General features: G+C 42.4%; 1 protein-coding gene across 7 annotated transcripts in view; it reads left to right on the top strand.

Annotated features, from left to right (window-relative positions):
- The window catches only part of ptprfa (protein tyrosine phosphatase receptor type Fa), a 278,371-nt gene that overhangs the window by 141,355 nt on the left and 119,729 nt on the right, over positions 1-17,287 (top strand). For 6 of the 7 annotated variants that reach the window (XM_071486773.1, XM_071486772.1, XM_071486770.1 and 3 more), the window contains exon 6: positions 8,383-8,493. In XM_071486773.1, the coding sequence (XP_071342874.1) occupies positions 8,383-8,493 (111 nt within the window). Of the gene's footprint in view, positions 1-5,026; positions 5,045-8,382; positions 8,494-17,287 lie in introns of all 7 variants that reach the window. The other variant, XM_071486769.1, reaches the window with a different exon arrangement.

Raw genomic sequence — 17,287 nt, 5'->3', positions numbered from 1 at the left:
GTGTTACTGGCATCAAATTCAAATTAAGCAAATATTTTTCATGAAACAATACAATTTCTCAGTTTCAACATTTGATATGTTGTCTTTGCTATATTTTCAGTTAAATATAGGTTTACATGATTTACACAGCATCACATTCTGTGTTTATTTACATTTTACACAGTGTCCCAACTTTTTTAGACACGAAGGTTGTAGATTTCAATAATTACCTGCCAGCAGTGCTTAACATAGCACATACAATGGTGAATGTTAAGGCCCAGGCAGCTTTGTGAAGCAGCTTTGTGAGGAGGCACCCAGCATCTAGAGGAGCTTCAGCAGCCCTCAGCAGAGCTGGATGACTCCGCTCCATACAACCTGTCAGCTGCCTTCTCTGTCACTTCCTATGCCCTCTCTCTCACTTTCCTCTGCCAAAAACTGCTAGCACCTATCTCAAAGGAGTTTTAAATCAAAAGCAACTGGACTTGGTTATTTGTCTAAGAAGACGTTTCACCTCTCATCCAAGAGGCTTCATCAGTTCTTTCTCACACCTGACCAGTCCCAGCCTGGTAACCAATAACCAAGTCCAGTTGCTTTTGATTTAAAACTCCTTTGAGATACTATGACCTGGACAAATGAGAATATTCACAGGCTTCCTGCTACCACCTATATAACGCTGGAATGGTTGTCCAAGACCACACTGTATTGCCAGCCCTCGCTGCAAGGGTAAGAAGCAGATTTCCCATCACCGAGGGCCCAAGGCCCCTCATGCAGTTGCTGTCCTCTCAACCAAGCAAAGGGGAGAGGCTGAGAGACAGGCTCTAGGACATCACTTGCTTTGAAGTCCACTCCAAGGATTTTCCCAAGTTACAGCCAGGGCCCTAGGTAAGGACAAACATGCCATGTATTATTACCTGAACAGCATGGCAATTTGTTTCACTTTGGCTCACAGGGGCCTGTCGTCATGTGCAGTCCTACAGCAAGCCAAGCACAGATGGCTGACTTCCTGTAGTAAGAACGGAGTTATCCTGTGCCACACAAGTTAAATATATAGCTATGTGTAGAGTCAGCACTCTGCAATTATTCACTTTATTTGATTCAGTAAGATTCATTATGTAGAGCAGTCATTAGATTTGCTCATGAATTAGTCCGATTAAATGACTTGATCAATTGAGAAACTAATAGCTTCATATTTCAAATTGAGACCTTTGCTCTGAAAATTGCACTTTGTCTGCCAGTGACTGTAACTGAAGATTGCCCACGGAGAAGTGAGGTGACCCTGACCCATCACTAACCCTTGAGATGCTCAACCAATGAGCACTGTGACTGCTGGCCCCAAGATCTGATTATCCCAGGACACTGGGAGAGAAGAGGATTAGTACCTCAGGGGAGTTAAACTGACCAGTGGTCCTGTGGTCATATGTGAACAAAGTGTGACAAAGTTGGTCCCAGCTGAATTATTTAGCATCGTTGGTGGTTACAGGGGGACTCCAGTCGTGCTGTACAGCAAAGGAAGAGATGTTCTTACTTCCACAAACATCTCAGGTCAGGTTTACAGTATGTGTATTTGTCCTGAGGATGTGATTTTCTCATATATACTCCAGTTACGTCTGAGTTTTAGAATTTGTGAATATAAACTGTAAAGTGTGAGTTTCTGTCTGTTAGTTAGACCATGTTGGGGGGTCAGGCCTGGATGTGTGGCTCATAGTGAACATTGTCGAGTTATCCACTGCCCTGTTAGTCAGTCTGATCACCTGGATTGATCTCCAGGGCTGCAGAACAGCATTTAACTGGACAACATTAGAAAATCAATTAGAAAATCAAATTAAAAAATAATTTTTAAATCCCTACCTGGTAAAAGGCTGCATTTAAAACTGTTTATAGAATGGCTTGCTGTTAAAACTTTGTAGTCTACGAGCCCAAGCCTAAGGAGATAATCCTGATGACAGTGTTATGACATCATCAGTGTCATATGGTCTGACTTGCCTGACCAGAAACATAAAACACATTATATTACGGGTTGCTACTCCCCATGGTGAGAGAAATGATGGTGATGTGTACAATCAATAGCCAATCAGATTTGATGTGATGGGATTTTGTTTTGATGTCATTGGTTCTGCTTGGAAAGAGCAAAACTGAGGAGCAGGAAGCAGCTGGTGCGTCTGTCTCCACCTAATCCCGTGACTCATGCTCAGTGGCTGTGATGTTCTCTACTGACATATGACGACTGCCAATCCATCCACTGCTACATCCTGTTCTGATGTACACTACTACAGAAAACATCCCTCCAGCCCAGACATTGTGAAAATATAATATTATTCCTATTATTTTTCACAATTAACCCCACAATTAACAATTAACTGCCTGGCCCTGTGAAAGCCGCTGATGTCTCATCAGACCACAGGGGATACACAGCTTCCAGCCCCCACACCCCCCCACCCCCCCCAACTTTCTCTCACCACCTATCTGACAGTTCTGTGTCTTCCTGTTGACTCGAGAGCAGTTTGGTTTATTATCCAGATCACTGGCATCTGCATAGTAACCATCCTTCTCTCTCCTATTTGCTGCGGACAACCTGATATGCTCAAATGAATTAAAGCAGCGAATGCTACTACTGTTTTACTAGCATATATAGGAGTTGGGCTAAACGATTAATCATCTTAAATAAGAGTTTTATCATCAAATAATAACAGCTGCAATTTTACTTTGGTGCCTAAGCAAGCTGTAAGAGGTGAAGGTTTAGTTGGTGACCCAGAATTTCCCTCACAAACGTATCCAGACTGTAGACTGGTATGAGGTATGGCTGGTATGGCTTGGTTTCTTTAAATTCAACAACACCAACAGTGATGTTCACGTCACCTCACATCAATACAGTGTTTTTCACCATTCTGTATCCTCATTTAGATTCTTTCATCGATATCTACAGTTCTACTTGACATAAAAACATAAAACCATGAAACTCCTCTGGATGATATCATCAGCCCTCTACCAGCTTTAATCAGTTTAACTTTGTTTCTGCCAAATCAGGGTTTTTGTCAGTTTGGTGGACAGCTGTAAGTACTCTGATACCCACAAGGCTCAGCAGCTGTTGCTATGCAAATGAAGTCAGTCAGAGGTGTGAATCAGAGCAGGTGTGAATTCAAAATTCAAAAGGGAGTTGGTGTGAGATGCAGCTTGTATTTTCAACTTTCTCAGCAGTATAATCCTGAGGGTCTACTGCCTGTTAATGGAACAGACTTTAAAGATCAGTGGCTGGATGTTTATGGATGCCAGCTCTTTGTTTTCATCAGAAATCCAGATGTGTTATCATTTTTTCTACTGACAATTTAACCAAGAGAATTTCATGCCCATCAAAGCCATAAAAGTGCTTCAGCTGTCTCAAAATGAATAAGACTTGTACTTGAAGAGTCAGGGACGACCAAAATAGCTCCTCCCACCTCATCGCCATGCAACATGACAAACAGCTGGCGGATGAAGTTGTCAGAAGCATGTTATTGTTTAAGCTTCATATTAAAACCCCGTCTCTTAGAAATGACATTTATATAGTACAAAATTGCTTTCCTAATTACATTGTGACAACAAATGTAACAACTTAATTACGTTTCAGTTTGTTTGAATAAATGAGTTTCCAGGAGATGGTCACTGTGGATGGTGGCCACACAGACCACAGGACTCTGACGCCAGAGACCAGGACTCGCGTCCTGAGTCCCAACGCTTGTTGGGTTTCAGCAAAACACAAACAAAAGCACTTTGGTTAATGTGGGGGAGATGGTGGGTTTGATTAAATATTCATTAAACAGTGAAGTTTTTCTGTATTAAACCAGACCAGCATCTTTCCTTAACCTGAACCAAGAGCTGTGAGAGTCTGACCGTTAACCATGAAACAGCGTGATAAAGCTGGAGACACCACAGGTGGCTGTTGAGCTGTAGGATCAGATATTTTTCAGAAAACAAACACGTTGTCTGTTTCATTCATATGTTCAGTATCAAGGTATTTGTGACCTGCCAAATTCGTAAATTAACAAAGTGGACTCATTATGTAACACATAATAATCCAGACATGACATCCAGCTGCAACAGCTTCCTCTGCAACAGGCATTTGTTGTTGCACATCAGTGCTGAACTGCGTAAATGTCATTTCTTGGGATCAGGGTTCATGATGTTTAATGTTAGCTTAAGCAGCTAAACTGCAGTGTGACTATAAGTGGCAAAGTATGTAGCTGTGATCTGTAAATATATTTTGAATATACTTTTACTTAGACTTAGACGAGGTTCAGGATAGCACTCAGACTTCTCTCAGGTAGGACCCCCACAGTGAGCAGCTGCATTATTTTATCTAGTTACACATAGAAACAAGATACATTTGTTTGGTAAAATCAAAACGTATTTAAACCTCGTTTGTAGATTTAACTTGATTGATGAAAATAACTGGATTAAAATCAAATAAAAGTGCTTGTCAGTAAATATTCTCCTCTAAATGTACAGCCCTAAACAGTGCACAGGGAAAACGCTGACAATGGATTAGACCCAAATAATATGATGACTATTATAAAATACATCTGTAGTATGTAATTATAGAGCGCAACAGGGCTCCAGAATAAGCAGCTTTATTATCACAGCAGGATGCCAGCTCTGTGGAACAAATAGCCAGGTGTGCGATATAATACGAATAATTCAGTAAAGTACAATAAGCAGATGCACAGCTGACAGACTGGCATTACAGCTGGGGTGTGACACAGGAAACATTATCCTGCTTCTACAGAGCTTGTTTGTGGAAAATAACACTGAGGGAAACGTTTCCTTGCTTGTCCTTCATGAAATTGGTTTTGTTTCAAAGTTATCATGAAGCTTATTTCTCTCTCAGCTGTGACTTATCAACATTAAATAAAACCTTACACATTTGTAGCTGAGTTTTTTAAACAGGGTGAGAATAGCAGTCACTGCTGTTTTTCCTCTCTTTGCTCCCCTGCCATTCTTGTCTTTCTCTGTTTTTTTCTCTTTATACTAATGGTTATCTCTAATCTTATTTGCATTCAAATTACCTCACCAGGTGGTACACCAATCAGAGGTAAGAATGCTGGGTACAAAAAATGTCTACTCATCCTCCTCTCCTCCTCACTGCTCCTCCTCTCCATCACCTCCACCCTCCTCCTCCCATCACCTCACCGTGTCCCCATCTGCAGCCCTCTGGCCTCCTCGCCTGCTCCGACACTTTCTCTGCCTTCAGCACAGAAGCTCTGAGTGTGCGTGGTCTTGGAAGAGACACATTCACACCTGCTCGTGAGAATCTAATTATGTCTGCTAGCTGGTGTTGGTTGAGTTTGCACTGCTTCCTGTCCAGCTCTAAATGGTGGTCAAGGGTCCACAAGACCTGCTCTGTAAAAGGAAGAGCTCACCCTCACCACACTGGGAGACCTCCAACCCACATTGTTATGGACAGTTTTAAAAGACAAACTGCTGCTGCCTGCTGTAATACATATATACTGTGTGTGTATAGATATATATATTTAAATAATTGGGAACTGCTAAAAATACATAAATACAAGAACAACACATTTCTATTTTAATTCCCTTTCACTGAAATGTATTATGGGATAATCCCTATACTCATGCTGACAAATACATACAGTAGGTTACCATGGTTACTCAATGTCCTTGCATCGTTACATAGATTACCAGTCCAGATGACAGTGGGAGCCACATTGTCAGGTGGTGTCAGTCTGTTGTTAGGTCCAGACTTTGACACCAGCCCGAACACACCAAACCATCAAGACCAACCGTATCAAAAATGTTGGATGTGAATGCACCCCAAACCAAGTCAGACACAGCCTAACAGCCCATCAGCTGCTCCGTGTATATCATTACAACAACAGGCCTCTAGCTACATGGACATGAAAAGCAAAATAAAGGTCATATATATATATACATAGATCCTTTCTACTGACGTTTCACTGTCAATTCTCCTAAGCCAGTGAGCCATATCAGAGAAATAAGCCCATTAGCATATACGATAACTTCCCACTTTATAGTTTGTAGATGGCAAACTGTGTGTCATGAAGGTGTAAGGGTTTGACCTCTGTCTGCACACTGTCCTTGGAAGCTGCAGAGAGGGAACACATCCACCATTACTGAAGCTCAATGGCTGAAGGGCAGAGGAAGTTTTGGAAGTAACATTTTGTTTGGGGCTTCATAGTCTCCATCTGTAAGAGGGCACGCCCTCTGCAGCAGCACTGATTCACCTTTTTCATGCCAAGAGGTTCGAGCAAATGATCATCAGCAACTCTTGTGAGTCTCAAGAGAGAATGAAGTATTTTCTCCAGTGACACAGACCATCATCATCAAAATGGTGAGGTGGAAATACAAAGAGAAAGAAAGAGATTCAGTGACTGCTGCACACTTAAGCAGTAGCAGCAGCAGCGTGAGCATCAGGCAACAGTGTCCTGGACTTCTGACACTGTTTTGTGATATGTAGGAGAAAGGCTTACCTACATACTCTGTGTGTGTGTGTGTTTGTGTGTGTGTGTGTGTGTGTGTGTGTGTGTGTGTGTGTTTGTGTGTGTGTTTGCGGCCGTCGTTTTTGGCTGCATCCCAGATGGAGGTTGCTCCTCCTCCATCTCTGGGCTCACCCTCTGCACCAGCCCCACCAGGGATGTGACTACACACACATTATTTCAGCTGCTTGATTTTTTTCTCTTAAACTAGCTGAACATTGTGTTACAAACCCATCCCATACAGCATTTCAGGATTTTATTCTGAAATATGTACATTATTAACATTTGATTTTCCACATTATCCACTGCAAAACTGCATGATGTGTGTCACATTCATACTCAATATATAATACTGCATAATCACTAAAAATACATGTTTTGAATCTCAAACCTAATCTCTACTGACAACTGAATATGAAATGTTTGTATAAATGCTCTAAATGTTTTATGTATGTGAGTGGATGTGAATCATGGTTTCAGGTAAGTTATGTTTTACATGTTCTCTACCTGAAATGAAAGTTTCCAACCTCAACTTGAAGTGAACATAAAATGTGTTCTGTGCTTTTAGAGAAGGAATAAGTGCAGCTGAGGATTATGGGATATAGGATCTATCCAATGTAAACACAAGTGTTGCACTAAAGGCTTTGACCAATTATAGTGTTTAAGCTATTGCTGCTAGATTCAGACCTTCAGATTTTATGATCCAAAAATGACAAGTGCTCCACATTTCTGTCTGTGCAGCTTCCTGTCACTTTGGAGCCCCTGAAACACAAAATCACAATATCACAAAATCCCTAAATCACATGTAGCACACGAGATCATGACCAGCACAAGTGTATGGAAGGAAATCATTGCAATAATAATTTGAATTATATCAGCTACTGAATACCCAATTTTGCATTAGAATCAGTAGTGAATATGTAGTGTTGAAATTTCGATATGTTCAGGTGCAAATGCTGCTGTGTCAAATTGAAAGAAACCATGTGACATTTATGAAGTGACATGCAGTTGAGTGACACCTGGGGATTTATGCAGCCATATAAACAGCTTCATCAACCGCTGTTTGTTATTATTTTACATATTTCTGTCAGCTTTGTACGAAGCAAGTCAGAGCCCTGGCTGCAGACGGTGCTGCTGTGTGTTCATGTTGTTCATCCTGACAACAACATGGTGTCCTGAGGAGGCGTCTCTCCTTTTGTTGAGGTGTTGCGATCATTTATCCCTATGATTAGGTAATCATGGGTAATCATGAATCATTTATATTTTATAATGTATATCTTCACCCAGCCAACAGAAGCCCACACAGTCCGTGCCCCCCAGGCCTGCACGCTGCTGTTGTTGTTGGGCCTGCGAAGCTTAAATGAAAGAGCTGAGCCAATGAGCCCGTAGATCAGTCATTTCTCATTATGCATCAAAGCTGATGCATAATGAGAAAGCCGCTGTTCCTCTGAGTGTCAACAGCTCCCACCTGTCTCTCAGGACTTTCTGATTTCTGTGGCCCAGTGATTCCTAACAAAGGTGTGAAGCTTTAAACACCTGACGAATATCACAGAAGCTAAATAATGTAGAAAGTAGAATAACACTATACACACACGCCAGCAGCTGTGAGACCATTTTTACTGATGTACTCATACACTACACTTTCACTGGGCTGTTGTTGGGGTGACCCCACAATGACTCTTGGGTCATCCTGAACAAGTCTAATAATTTTTGTTCATTGCCATGAATAGTTAAAGTAGATAAAGTATAGGTTCCTCTTCTCATGTGCAGAATGACAAGAGTACAGAATCCGACTGGGGTCACAGCTGTGTGCAGGACTAGTGTTAGTGAGTCTCAATCAGGGTACTGTGTGTGCGTATTGTTTGATTGTGTTTAACACAGACCTGAACGGTGACTTTTTGGCCTCCCTCACCAGGAGCACTTCAGATTGAGAACAGCGAGGAATCAGACCAGGGCAAGTACGAGTGCGTGGCGGTCAACAGCGCCGGGACTCGCTACTCGGCTCCGGCTAACCTTTACGTTCGAGGTAAGATCCCTCTTGACCCCAGCTGACCCTTCCCTGCTGCCATTCAGGTCACCGCCTCCAGCAGTAGGGGCCGCTCTCGTCACCTCCACTGCACCTCAGCCAAAAAGGAAACTGAGCTGCAGTGAAAATCAAACCTGTCCAGATTTCACTGTCACTTCCTGCGCTCTCTATCTCCCTGTCTATGTCGTCTTTGTCTCCTGGGGATGATTTATTCTGATGTATTTTCTTCCACTGCCTTGTTGTTAGTTTGTTTGACTAGCCTAACCTCAGTGGTGATGGGAGGGGGTGGGGGGTGACTCATCAGGGGTGAAAGAAAGGTTGGCTGCAGTTCTGCGTCTTTGTTTTGGGGAGGTGGAGGTTTACATGTAGAGTCTTGTCACAAAGACGAGCTTACACCTTTACTGCTGTCTGTCCCATGTGGGAGAAGACAGCAGGAAATTCCCCCGAGAGCTCCAGTCGGCTGGATGTGCTGCAACAAAAGGCAGCAGGGTGAAAGCAAGCCTTGGGGCGCCTCATAAGTAGGCCTTGTCAACAAACAGCTCAATTAGCCTCAACCAATATCAGGTTCTCAAAGGCAATTTTCAAAGCATGGGGTGATTCGCTGCTGCTCTAATCTCCTGTTCATTTGACGATTCCACTGACACTGCTCTTTAAAGTAGTTAAAAATAATGTGAAAGCCTCTGCATGTTAACACAGTTACTACCTCATCTTCAGTGCCCTTTTACTATATTTTCTACGATTGAAGAGTTTCTCTTAAATCAGGACAACTGACCCACTTCACCTGGCGTCACATCTCTCCCTTTGTCTCAGCCCTAAAGCAACATGATCCCTCCATAGTCAGAGAATCCTATTTAAAGGAGAGGTTTAGATTCTTTTCAAGTCTGTATTAATACAATATATATGATATGATACCTGCAAATGCACACACACACACACACACACACACACACACACACAGACACACACACGCACGCACGCACGCACACACACACATATACACACACACACACAGGGACTGTGGGTTTTGTCCCCCATTTCTTACAGTGTAGTGATGCTTCACAGCCAGTACGGAGCCAGTAGTGTCAAATGATAAAAGACATTTTTATGTTGTACTAAGATTTTTTTTTTAATCCAAACTGATTCCTCCTGTGTGTGTGTGTGTGTGTGTGTGAGAGAGAGAGAGAGAGAGAGAGAGAGAGAGAGAGAGATATGAGCAAGCTGTATGTTTTTATGTCCTCACCACAGAAGCTCTATCAGGAACAGAGTGCTCACTCCTGAGATAAAAGTTGCCTTTGAGAGCTAAAAAAACAGAATCTGTGAATGAAAGCACTGCAGTTATCAGAAATAAACATTGTACATCTTTCATGTTTTTTACAAGAGGTATCCTCCACTAAATCAAACATAGCAGAGCTGTAGCCAACAGAGTGTGATGCTGAAGTACGTGATTTGTTATTTCTGCTTCTCTCTCCAAGCTTCCTGTCTGTGTTGTTTTACCCTTTAACATTTCCAGGTGTGCTGGTAGCTTATATTTATATTTCATCTCTCAGTGTGGCTTCAGAGCAAACACTACAACATGCCATATGTTATGTTTTTTTGTGTGTGTGTGTGTGAATGTGTGTGTGTGTGTGTGCGTGTGTGTGTGTGTCTTCTTTAGTTTCTCATGTGTTTTCCTTTCAGTCCACAGTCCCTCCTCCTCCTCCTCCCAGTGTCAGTCACATACACACTGTGTATATGTTTCTGTTCATCTCTGCAGTGCTTATCCGTCTGTCTACACATGAAGGCTGCTGTTGTTCATCGTTTCATGTGCTTTGCTTTGTTTGCACCGACTGAACATGTGAACACGTGTGTTCTAGTTTGTCTGAGAATGTTGTTCATTTACATCAGAGAGCTGCTCCCTGAAGCTGCTCAGCTTCGAAGAGATAACAGTGAAGACATCAAATGTACACACTGTAGATAGCTGGCTGCAGTGCTGCATAATAGTACTTGAACACACTCACTTGGTTGACAGAAGGCTCCTTGATAACATGTAGTATGTACTACCAGAGGAATCAAATAGAGAAATGAGCCCTTTAAAACTAAACAGTAAGTAAATAGAGAGACTGTGATTGAATTTTGTGGCTGATTCGTTTCAGCTGGAGTGGCTGGATCATCCACAGTCCTCTGTCTGCACAAAACTGATTCACACAGAAATATTACATGTGTGTTGATCCTGGCTTCATGAGTAAGTTTGTTGCCAGGGCAACATGCTGCCTACATGTGACCACCAGGAAGTATCTTTCTACCCAGAGGGAGTTTCAGACTAAGAGTAAATGAAGATGATACCCCATTGATGTGAGGCTGAGACCAGTGGCCAGGAGGAGTCACTGATGGTAGGACGGCTTCAAATAAGTCAGTCCGTGTTTTTAGAGACCATCTAACTTTCATTACACTGGTCTAATAGCAAAGTTAAGACTTGATGAAGATATGAGTAGATCAGATGTATTTAAACAGTCTGTCTGACTGGGTTGTGTCTAAATGTAGTCACTGCCAGGTCACGACCAACAGCTTGCAAGTGTCCCTCCATAGAAAACAAGCGGTCCTCACATTCCCATGGTGGAAGGTCTCCTGTCAGGGGACACGTTAATGTGCTCACTGATGTCAGGAGCCATGTGAATGTGCTCCCTGATGTCAGGGGCCATGTTAGTGTGCTCACTGATTTCAGGGGCCATGTTAATGTGCTCACTGATGTCAGGGTCGGTGAGACACTGTCTGCTTTGTGTTGTTAATGTCGCCTGGTTGTCGGCTGTGAGGGGCTCAAACACTGAAGCAACGTTGGGGACAGGGAGGCGAAAGTGTGTGTGTGTCTTTGTGTGTCTGTCTGTCTGCTTCTGTGTGTGGCTGCTGTTGTTTTACAGTCAGAGTTCAATCAGCACTGATGATCTCGATGTGTGAGACTGTGTCTGTCACGATCTCCAGCTTTGTGTGTTTGATGGGTTTGCATTGCATTGTTTGTGCCGTATGGTGCGTGTGTGTGTTTGTTTCTCATCAATGGATAAGCAGATATTTGCCTGTTTTACTCTCTCTGTTTTTCCTTGTCTTCTTCCTCTCACTCCTTATTTTGTCCCTCTTGATTCTTCTTCTTATTTTTTTTCTTAAATCCCTCCATCATCATTGCAACCCGCCATCCAAAAACACAACCCAAATCTCACCACTCAGATCAACGGGAAGGTTGGTTTTTTCACTCTTTTCCCTCCTAACACCAAGGCCTGGCAGACTGGAGCCGTGCTGCGCCAGCATCTTGCTTGGTGCCTCAGGCCCGTCCCGGCCTCTCTCTCAGGACCCCAACACAGTGCAACCCCTTTGCTCCCCCAACTGCACCCCTCCCCACAGCTACAGTATATGCACCTCATCACATATTGGTCTATGCAGCCTGCTCCTCTGAAATTTTGTGAAATGAGCATGTCTTAAATGAGAGAAGAATGTGCTTTCTGCACAAAAAACATGTCCGAACCAGGAAAGGATGTGACACTTAAATGGCATAGTAGGATAGAAATTCTTTTCTCTTTTTCTTTTTGCAAACTAAAGAGTGACCAAACCCCAAATGTTGCATTGTGAGGGAAGTTCAGGTGTCCAGGGACCTGTTATCATCACTGTGATATTCACCACATTCTCAGTAAAACAACATCTGCCTGTGTTTGTTTTCATTTATATATATTTTTGAAGTTTTATTGGAATGTAGCAGATGTGTACATCAACCCCAACCCTGTGTTCACAGAGCCACACCAGGCCAGGTACATGTATACAATATTAGGACACTATCAAGAAAATTAACCTCAACTTTGTTTTACCTAAATATTAGATTTCAACTGTGAGACCAAAGTTTATCCACAAAAAAATATTTATAAGTTTAAAACACGACAGAGACACGTGTCACCAGCTGAGATTAGACTATTCTCACTGGAACGACCACAGACACGGACCAGCTGTTCTGTGGTTCCTCAACATCCTTGAGAACATCACAGTAAATGTTCATGTATGCAGTATTTTAACAAATCCACCTGTTCCATATCTAAACGCTGAAGATCCTGTGTCACTGCTGGTTGATGAAAAGTCAGCTCCCAGAGTTTCTCTGATAAAATTCAGGATGTGGGATGCATGATCCAGGCCTGAGACTCATTCATTAGAATATGAGAACAGATAAGAACAGTCTAGATTTAAGAAAGGCCTCATGCGAAGCCCACTGACAGTGAATGGGCATGAAACTGGGTGGTGGATCATCAGTGTTTGAAAAAACACGCATTCAGATTCCGGCTCTGTTCTGGATGAATTCAGTAACTATAGCAACAATAAAACATTCAGACTTTATCTTTAACTCAACCTCATTTTGATGAAAGCTTTGTTACTTGCCCAGACAAAACCTCTGGCTCTTCTTTACATGTGACAAAGAAATGATGAGGTGTCACACATCTTTCTTAGCGAAGGAACATAATCTAAGTACAGAGTTTGTGCTCACTTCACAAAATTTTGCAACTGTATCAGTCCATGATGTCCTCTCCAGCATGCTGATCATGATGTTACTGTCTTGGCTAATTCAAAGGCATGGCTCATCCCAGCTCTCATCTGCTGTCTGACCATCATTCCACTGAGCAGCAGGCTGAGAGCTCACACTGCTTTCACCATGCTCTCCTCTTATCTGTGTCTGCTAGAAGACTCTTCAAGAGAACCAAATAGCCTCAAACGTGTTTACAGCTTTTTCCGAGACTCATACTGCTGCATCAATAATAGGAGAATGTAGAGGAGCTCAGAAATTGAAGTCAAGTGAACCAGTATTGGAAAGAACTGTGACCAGGCTGTAGTATTTGCGTTTGATATGTGGATTTGCAGACTTGTGGTGCAGCTTATTGATCATATTCTGTTCTGCAGAAACAGTAATTTGTTGTTCTTCATGGCTTCATGTCTGAGGTCCAGAGAACATATAGACAGAAGCTGCAAGAGCACAAGGCAACTCACCCATGATGTCAAATTTCAAGAACAATTCTTAGCTTGATTCATGTCAGCACCAACAAGCCGTTTCTTGGTAACACCTGATAAAGTGGATTGGTTGATTGTAGCAGCTGCAGCAATGGCACACTGGAAAACTAGAGAAGCCATGAAAGTAAAATACCAAAGAAGACTGTAAAAGAGAATCAGTGGTTTCATTTACTTTTGATGAAGCACTTTTCAGTGCAAAATGTATTTTTTGTAAAAGATAACTGAAATTCCGTCAAATTTAAAGAAAGACAAAAGATTCGAGTGTTATTTCTAAAACAGTACGAACATGGAAAACTGTAGCTGCAGAAGTACAACCAAATATCACATTGCATTTCAACCATAAAGGCAACACAACCCAGCAGACTAACAGTAGAAACGTATGCTGTCCCAGGCATGACTTGTCTAAAAGTGTGTGATGGTCCTAAACTCCTACTAACTGAGACTCTCCAGTCACTCTGGTTGTCCAGTGATGAATCAAAACTCAGTAGAAAGATGAAAACTGTGCAGTTAAGACAGTGAGTCCTGCCTGTGGTGTCCTTTTATATAAAGCACCTCATACTGGCTGAAGAGGTAAGTGTGCAATGATATTGATCCATCAATGAACAGAACAGAAGTGATGTGTTGCTCAGTGCATGGACTTCACCAGAGAGGTTGGCTCTGCAACAGTGAGGATCTGATCCTTGACATGTTTCAGGTTGAACTTTGAATCTAAGACTCCATCAGCTTAATGCCTTTCTCATCATATTTGTCATTTGCATTTTGACTGATGCTTTGGACAGCGTGTAGCTGTCTGGATGTTATGTGCAGCAGCACAGATTTATTCACACTCCTTCTGTACACACTGAGTTGCTATTCAAAGGAACTTCATGCTTTGCTGCACCACAAGCTCTTCACCTTCTTAAACTCGCCTCTCTGTCTGACAGGAAGTGAAAAAAAAAGTCTCCTGTCTGCATGATGGTGACGGAGCCATTATAATTAGTGGTTTGACTTATTTGATGAAACAGTGGATTATGTTGGGTAATTATTTCATTTAAATTGACCAAGTCTAAAAGGAAGTTAAGGGTGAAGTTGCATCATCTTACTCCACTTACTCTCTTTCCACTTACTTTGAATGCAGTGACTGCCTAAATGTTAACTGTGTCTCAGTTTGAAAGCAGTAACAGGAGGATTGGTCCTGGGTGGTCCAAACATTATTTCAGAACATGAACAGGTCTCTTATAAATCTGTAGACACAAATTATGCTGCATTCAAGTTGGACTTGAATGAAGAGCTGAATGAGGAAGATTGCAGGGATGAGATGATATGTTTTTCTGATGTCAGTGTAGAGTAGCATCATACACTCTGAATATTTGCTTAACATTGCTGAAAGCCTGAAGTCACCCAAAAGACTTAAACATGTTTGTTCTCTGTCCTGCAGAGGGTTTGGCTGAGATCCACGGAGGTTCTGAGTGGTGGGCTGTCAGTGAAATTCACCAGCATTCACTGTTTTATGTGATGGTCATATTATCAATTAGAGTGAACTGTTCACAGCTGTAGGGTGGAAACCACTGCCTGTTAAAAAAGTATAGACCCTTAGTGTGTCTAGAGGCTCCAGGCTATGTTAGCCACAACACAGCAGTATCTCCAATCAAACTGTTGGCAGTCAAGTTGCATTGTGGGTAGCTCCATTCAGAATAGAGAAATGACCACAGGTATGAATGTGAGCGCAGCAGCACAGGTTAACAGAAATAACTCTTATATCATCACATCTTATTTTATCTTGAAAAATATTACAGTCAGTTAACTGCTCCAAAGTGCAGCTACCACACTTCCTGTAGCAGCTGAAAATATTGTGTGGATGTCTGCAGATCAGTTTCGCTGAAACACACGTTGTCATTTTGCTGCACTGTATTGTATCGAGCTGTGCAGGTAGAGCTGAGATGGATGGACACAGAGGTCTAGGAAAAGGAGGATTGCTGTGCACTGTCTCTTACAATTTAACAAAAGTGGTACAAATTTGAAGGAAATATTGAAAAAACCTCCAGGCTTGTACTGTTTGTATCTCTGTGGGTTTTAGAAGCTGTTCAGCTAGAATCCACACAGGCTGTGTAACATTTTAACCTGCATTGCCAAGTGGAAAATTCTGACTTTAATATGGATTTAAAGAAAAATGACACATTAGACTTGTCTGCTGCTGTCTGGACCAGGACTTGCTGGAAGAACAGATCTTGTATCTCAGTGGGACCTTCAGGGCTTAATGAAGCATAAATGAAATAAGCCTTGAAGCTGAGAATGTCAGTCCAGCTGAAGAAAAAAGCTACTTATATGTGAGATGCCATTCGCAGAATTTTTCAGTTGCATCTGTTTAATGTGTGTCTGTGAATCCTGCAGTAAGCATGCTGCCTCATGTCCACCTGCACTGCTGCATGACCTGACAGTGCAGACAGATATTTGCTTCCCCAGCCATCGAAGCTTCTCCTACAGCTCCAGCTTTTTATTTCTTCAGACTTTGCTCCCCCACATCCTCCTCACTCACCCCTCATTCCCTCCCCCACCCTCTTTTGTCCCCTTTCTCTGGCATGTCAGTAAAGATATGAGTTTGTCTGCATTCTGTCAGCTGCTACTAATATGCATCTCTTACTCCTAAATGTCATTATGGTGACTAAATGACAAATTCAGTCTCACTCTGGTGTCAGTAATCAACAGCAGTGATAATAAGATAGCATCACTCTGAACCTCTGACTCAATAAGCTGTTGTCATGGCATCACGACCACCGTCCATGTCCTCAGGTAACTTCATGGTCTCTGATTGGCTAATTTCAGAATATGATGATTCCCTCAGTGCTGGACAGCACACTGATATCATCTGGGATCAGACTGTAGACATGAACTGTATGAACATGCAAACAGAGTTACCTGAAGGTATTACATTCACAAAGAAAATGACACCACCTGAGAACAGTGATGATGTCAGGAGCTCCTAAAAGGTCACAGTGGGAGAACAGAAACCCATTTAGGTTTCCCTGCACTGACTGATCAGCAAATGTCTCAGTGCTTTGGGATCAGTGTGGTGGTGAAGGTTTAAATAACTTTATGACCTTGGTAGTTTTACCACTCCTTTGGGTTTGAGTCACTACCCCAAGTGAAGGAGTTCAGTCATCAGGGAGTGTGGGTAAGACGGATATGAGATCAACAGGTGGATTGGTGCAACATGAACACGTATGTAAGCGTTGCACCAGACTGAAGAATGACCTGAGTCTGAGAGCCAAGCTTTTGATCTGCAATTCAACCCATACTTAAACTATCAGTAAACTATCACACGCTTTGGGTAGTGACTGAAACAATGAGTCTCCCTCTGGAGATTTTCCAGGAAGGACGCCCCGGCATAGTGTAGACACAGAACATGCCGCAGTGATCACACATCCCATCTGGCTCGGGAATCCCTCAGGATCCCTCAGGAGCAGCTAGAGGATGTATGAGCTGCGTTACTTATCTCTGACATGAAGCCTAATAACCAACATGGAGGGATATTCATGTAATGAGAATACAGTGGAAACCCTTTACAGTGATCCCGTCTGTCCAGGTCAAAGTCATCACCATAACTACATTAATTTTAGACATTGGACCACAGACGGCTGGATTTATGCTGAATAAGACTCACTGACTGTTGCACAATGATAGCTAGAACCCATCTTTATATCATATTTACATTATAGTTGGGATTCATTCTGGACACTATCAGGCCATCTAAGGACATTGGTGAGGGGGCAGACAGTGCATCGTGTACTAATGCATTAAAATGATA

The sequence above is a fragment of the Trachinotus anak genome, unplaced genomic scaffold (assembly GCF_046630095.1).
Source record: "Trachinotus anak isolate AG129_WGS33_773 ecotype Australia unplaced genomic scaffold, CSIRO_AGI_Tana_v1 ptg000010l, whole genome shotgun sequence".
Classification (NCBI taxonomy): Eukaryota; Metazoa; Chordata; class Actinopteri; order Carangiformes; family Carangidae; genus Trachinotus; species Trachinotus anak.
Note: the sequence above shows the minus strand (reverse complement) of the source record. Positions and strands in the feature narration are given on the sequence as shown.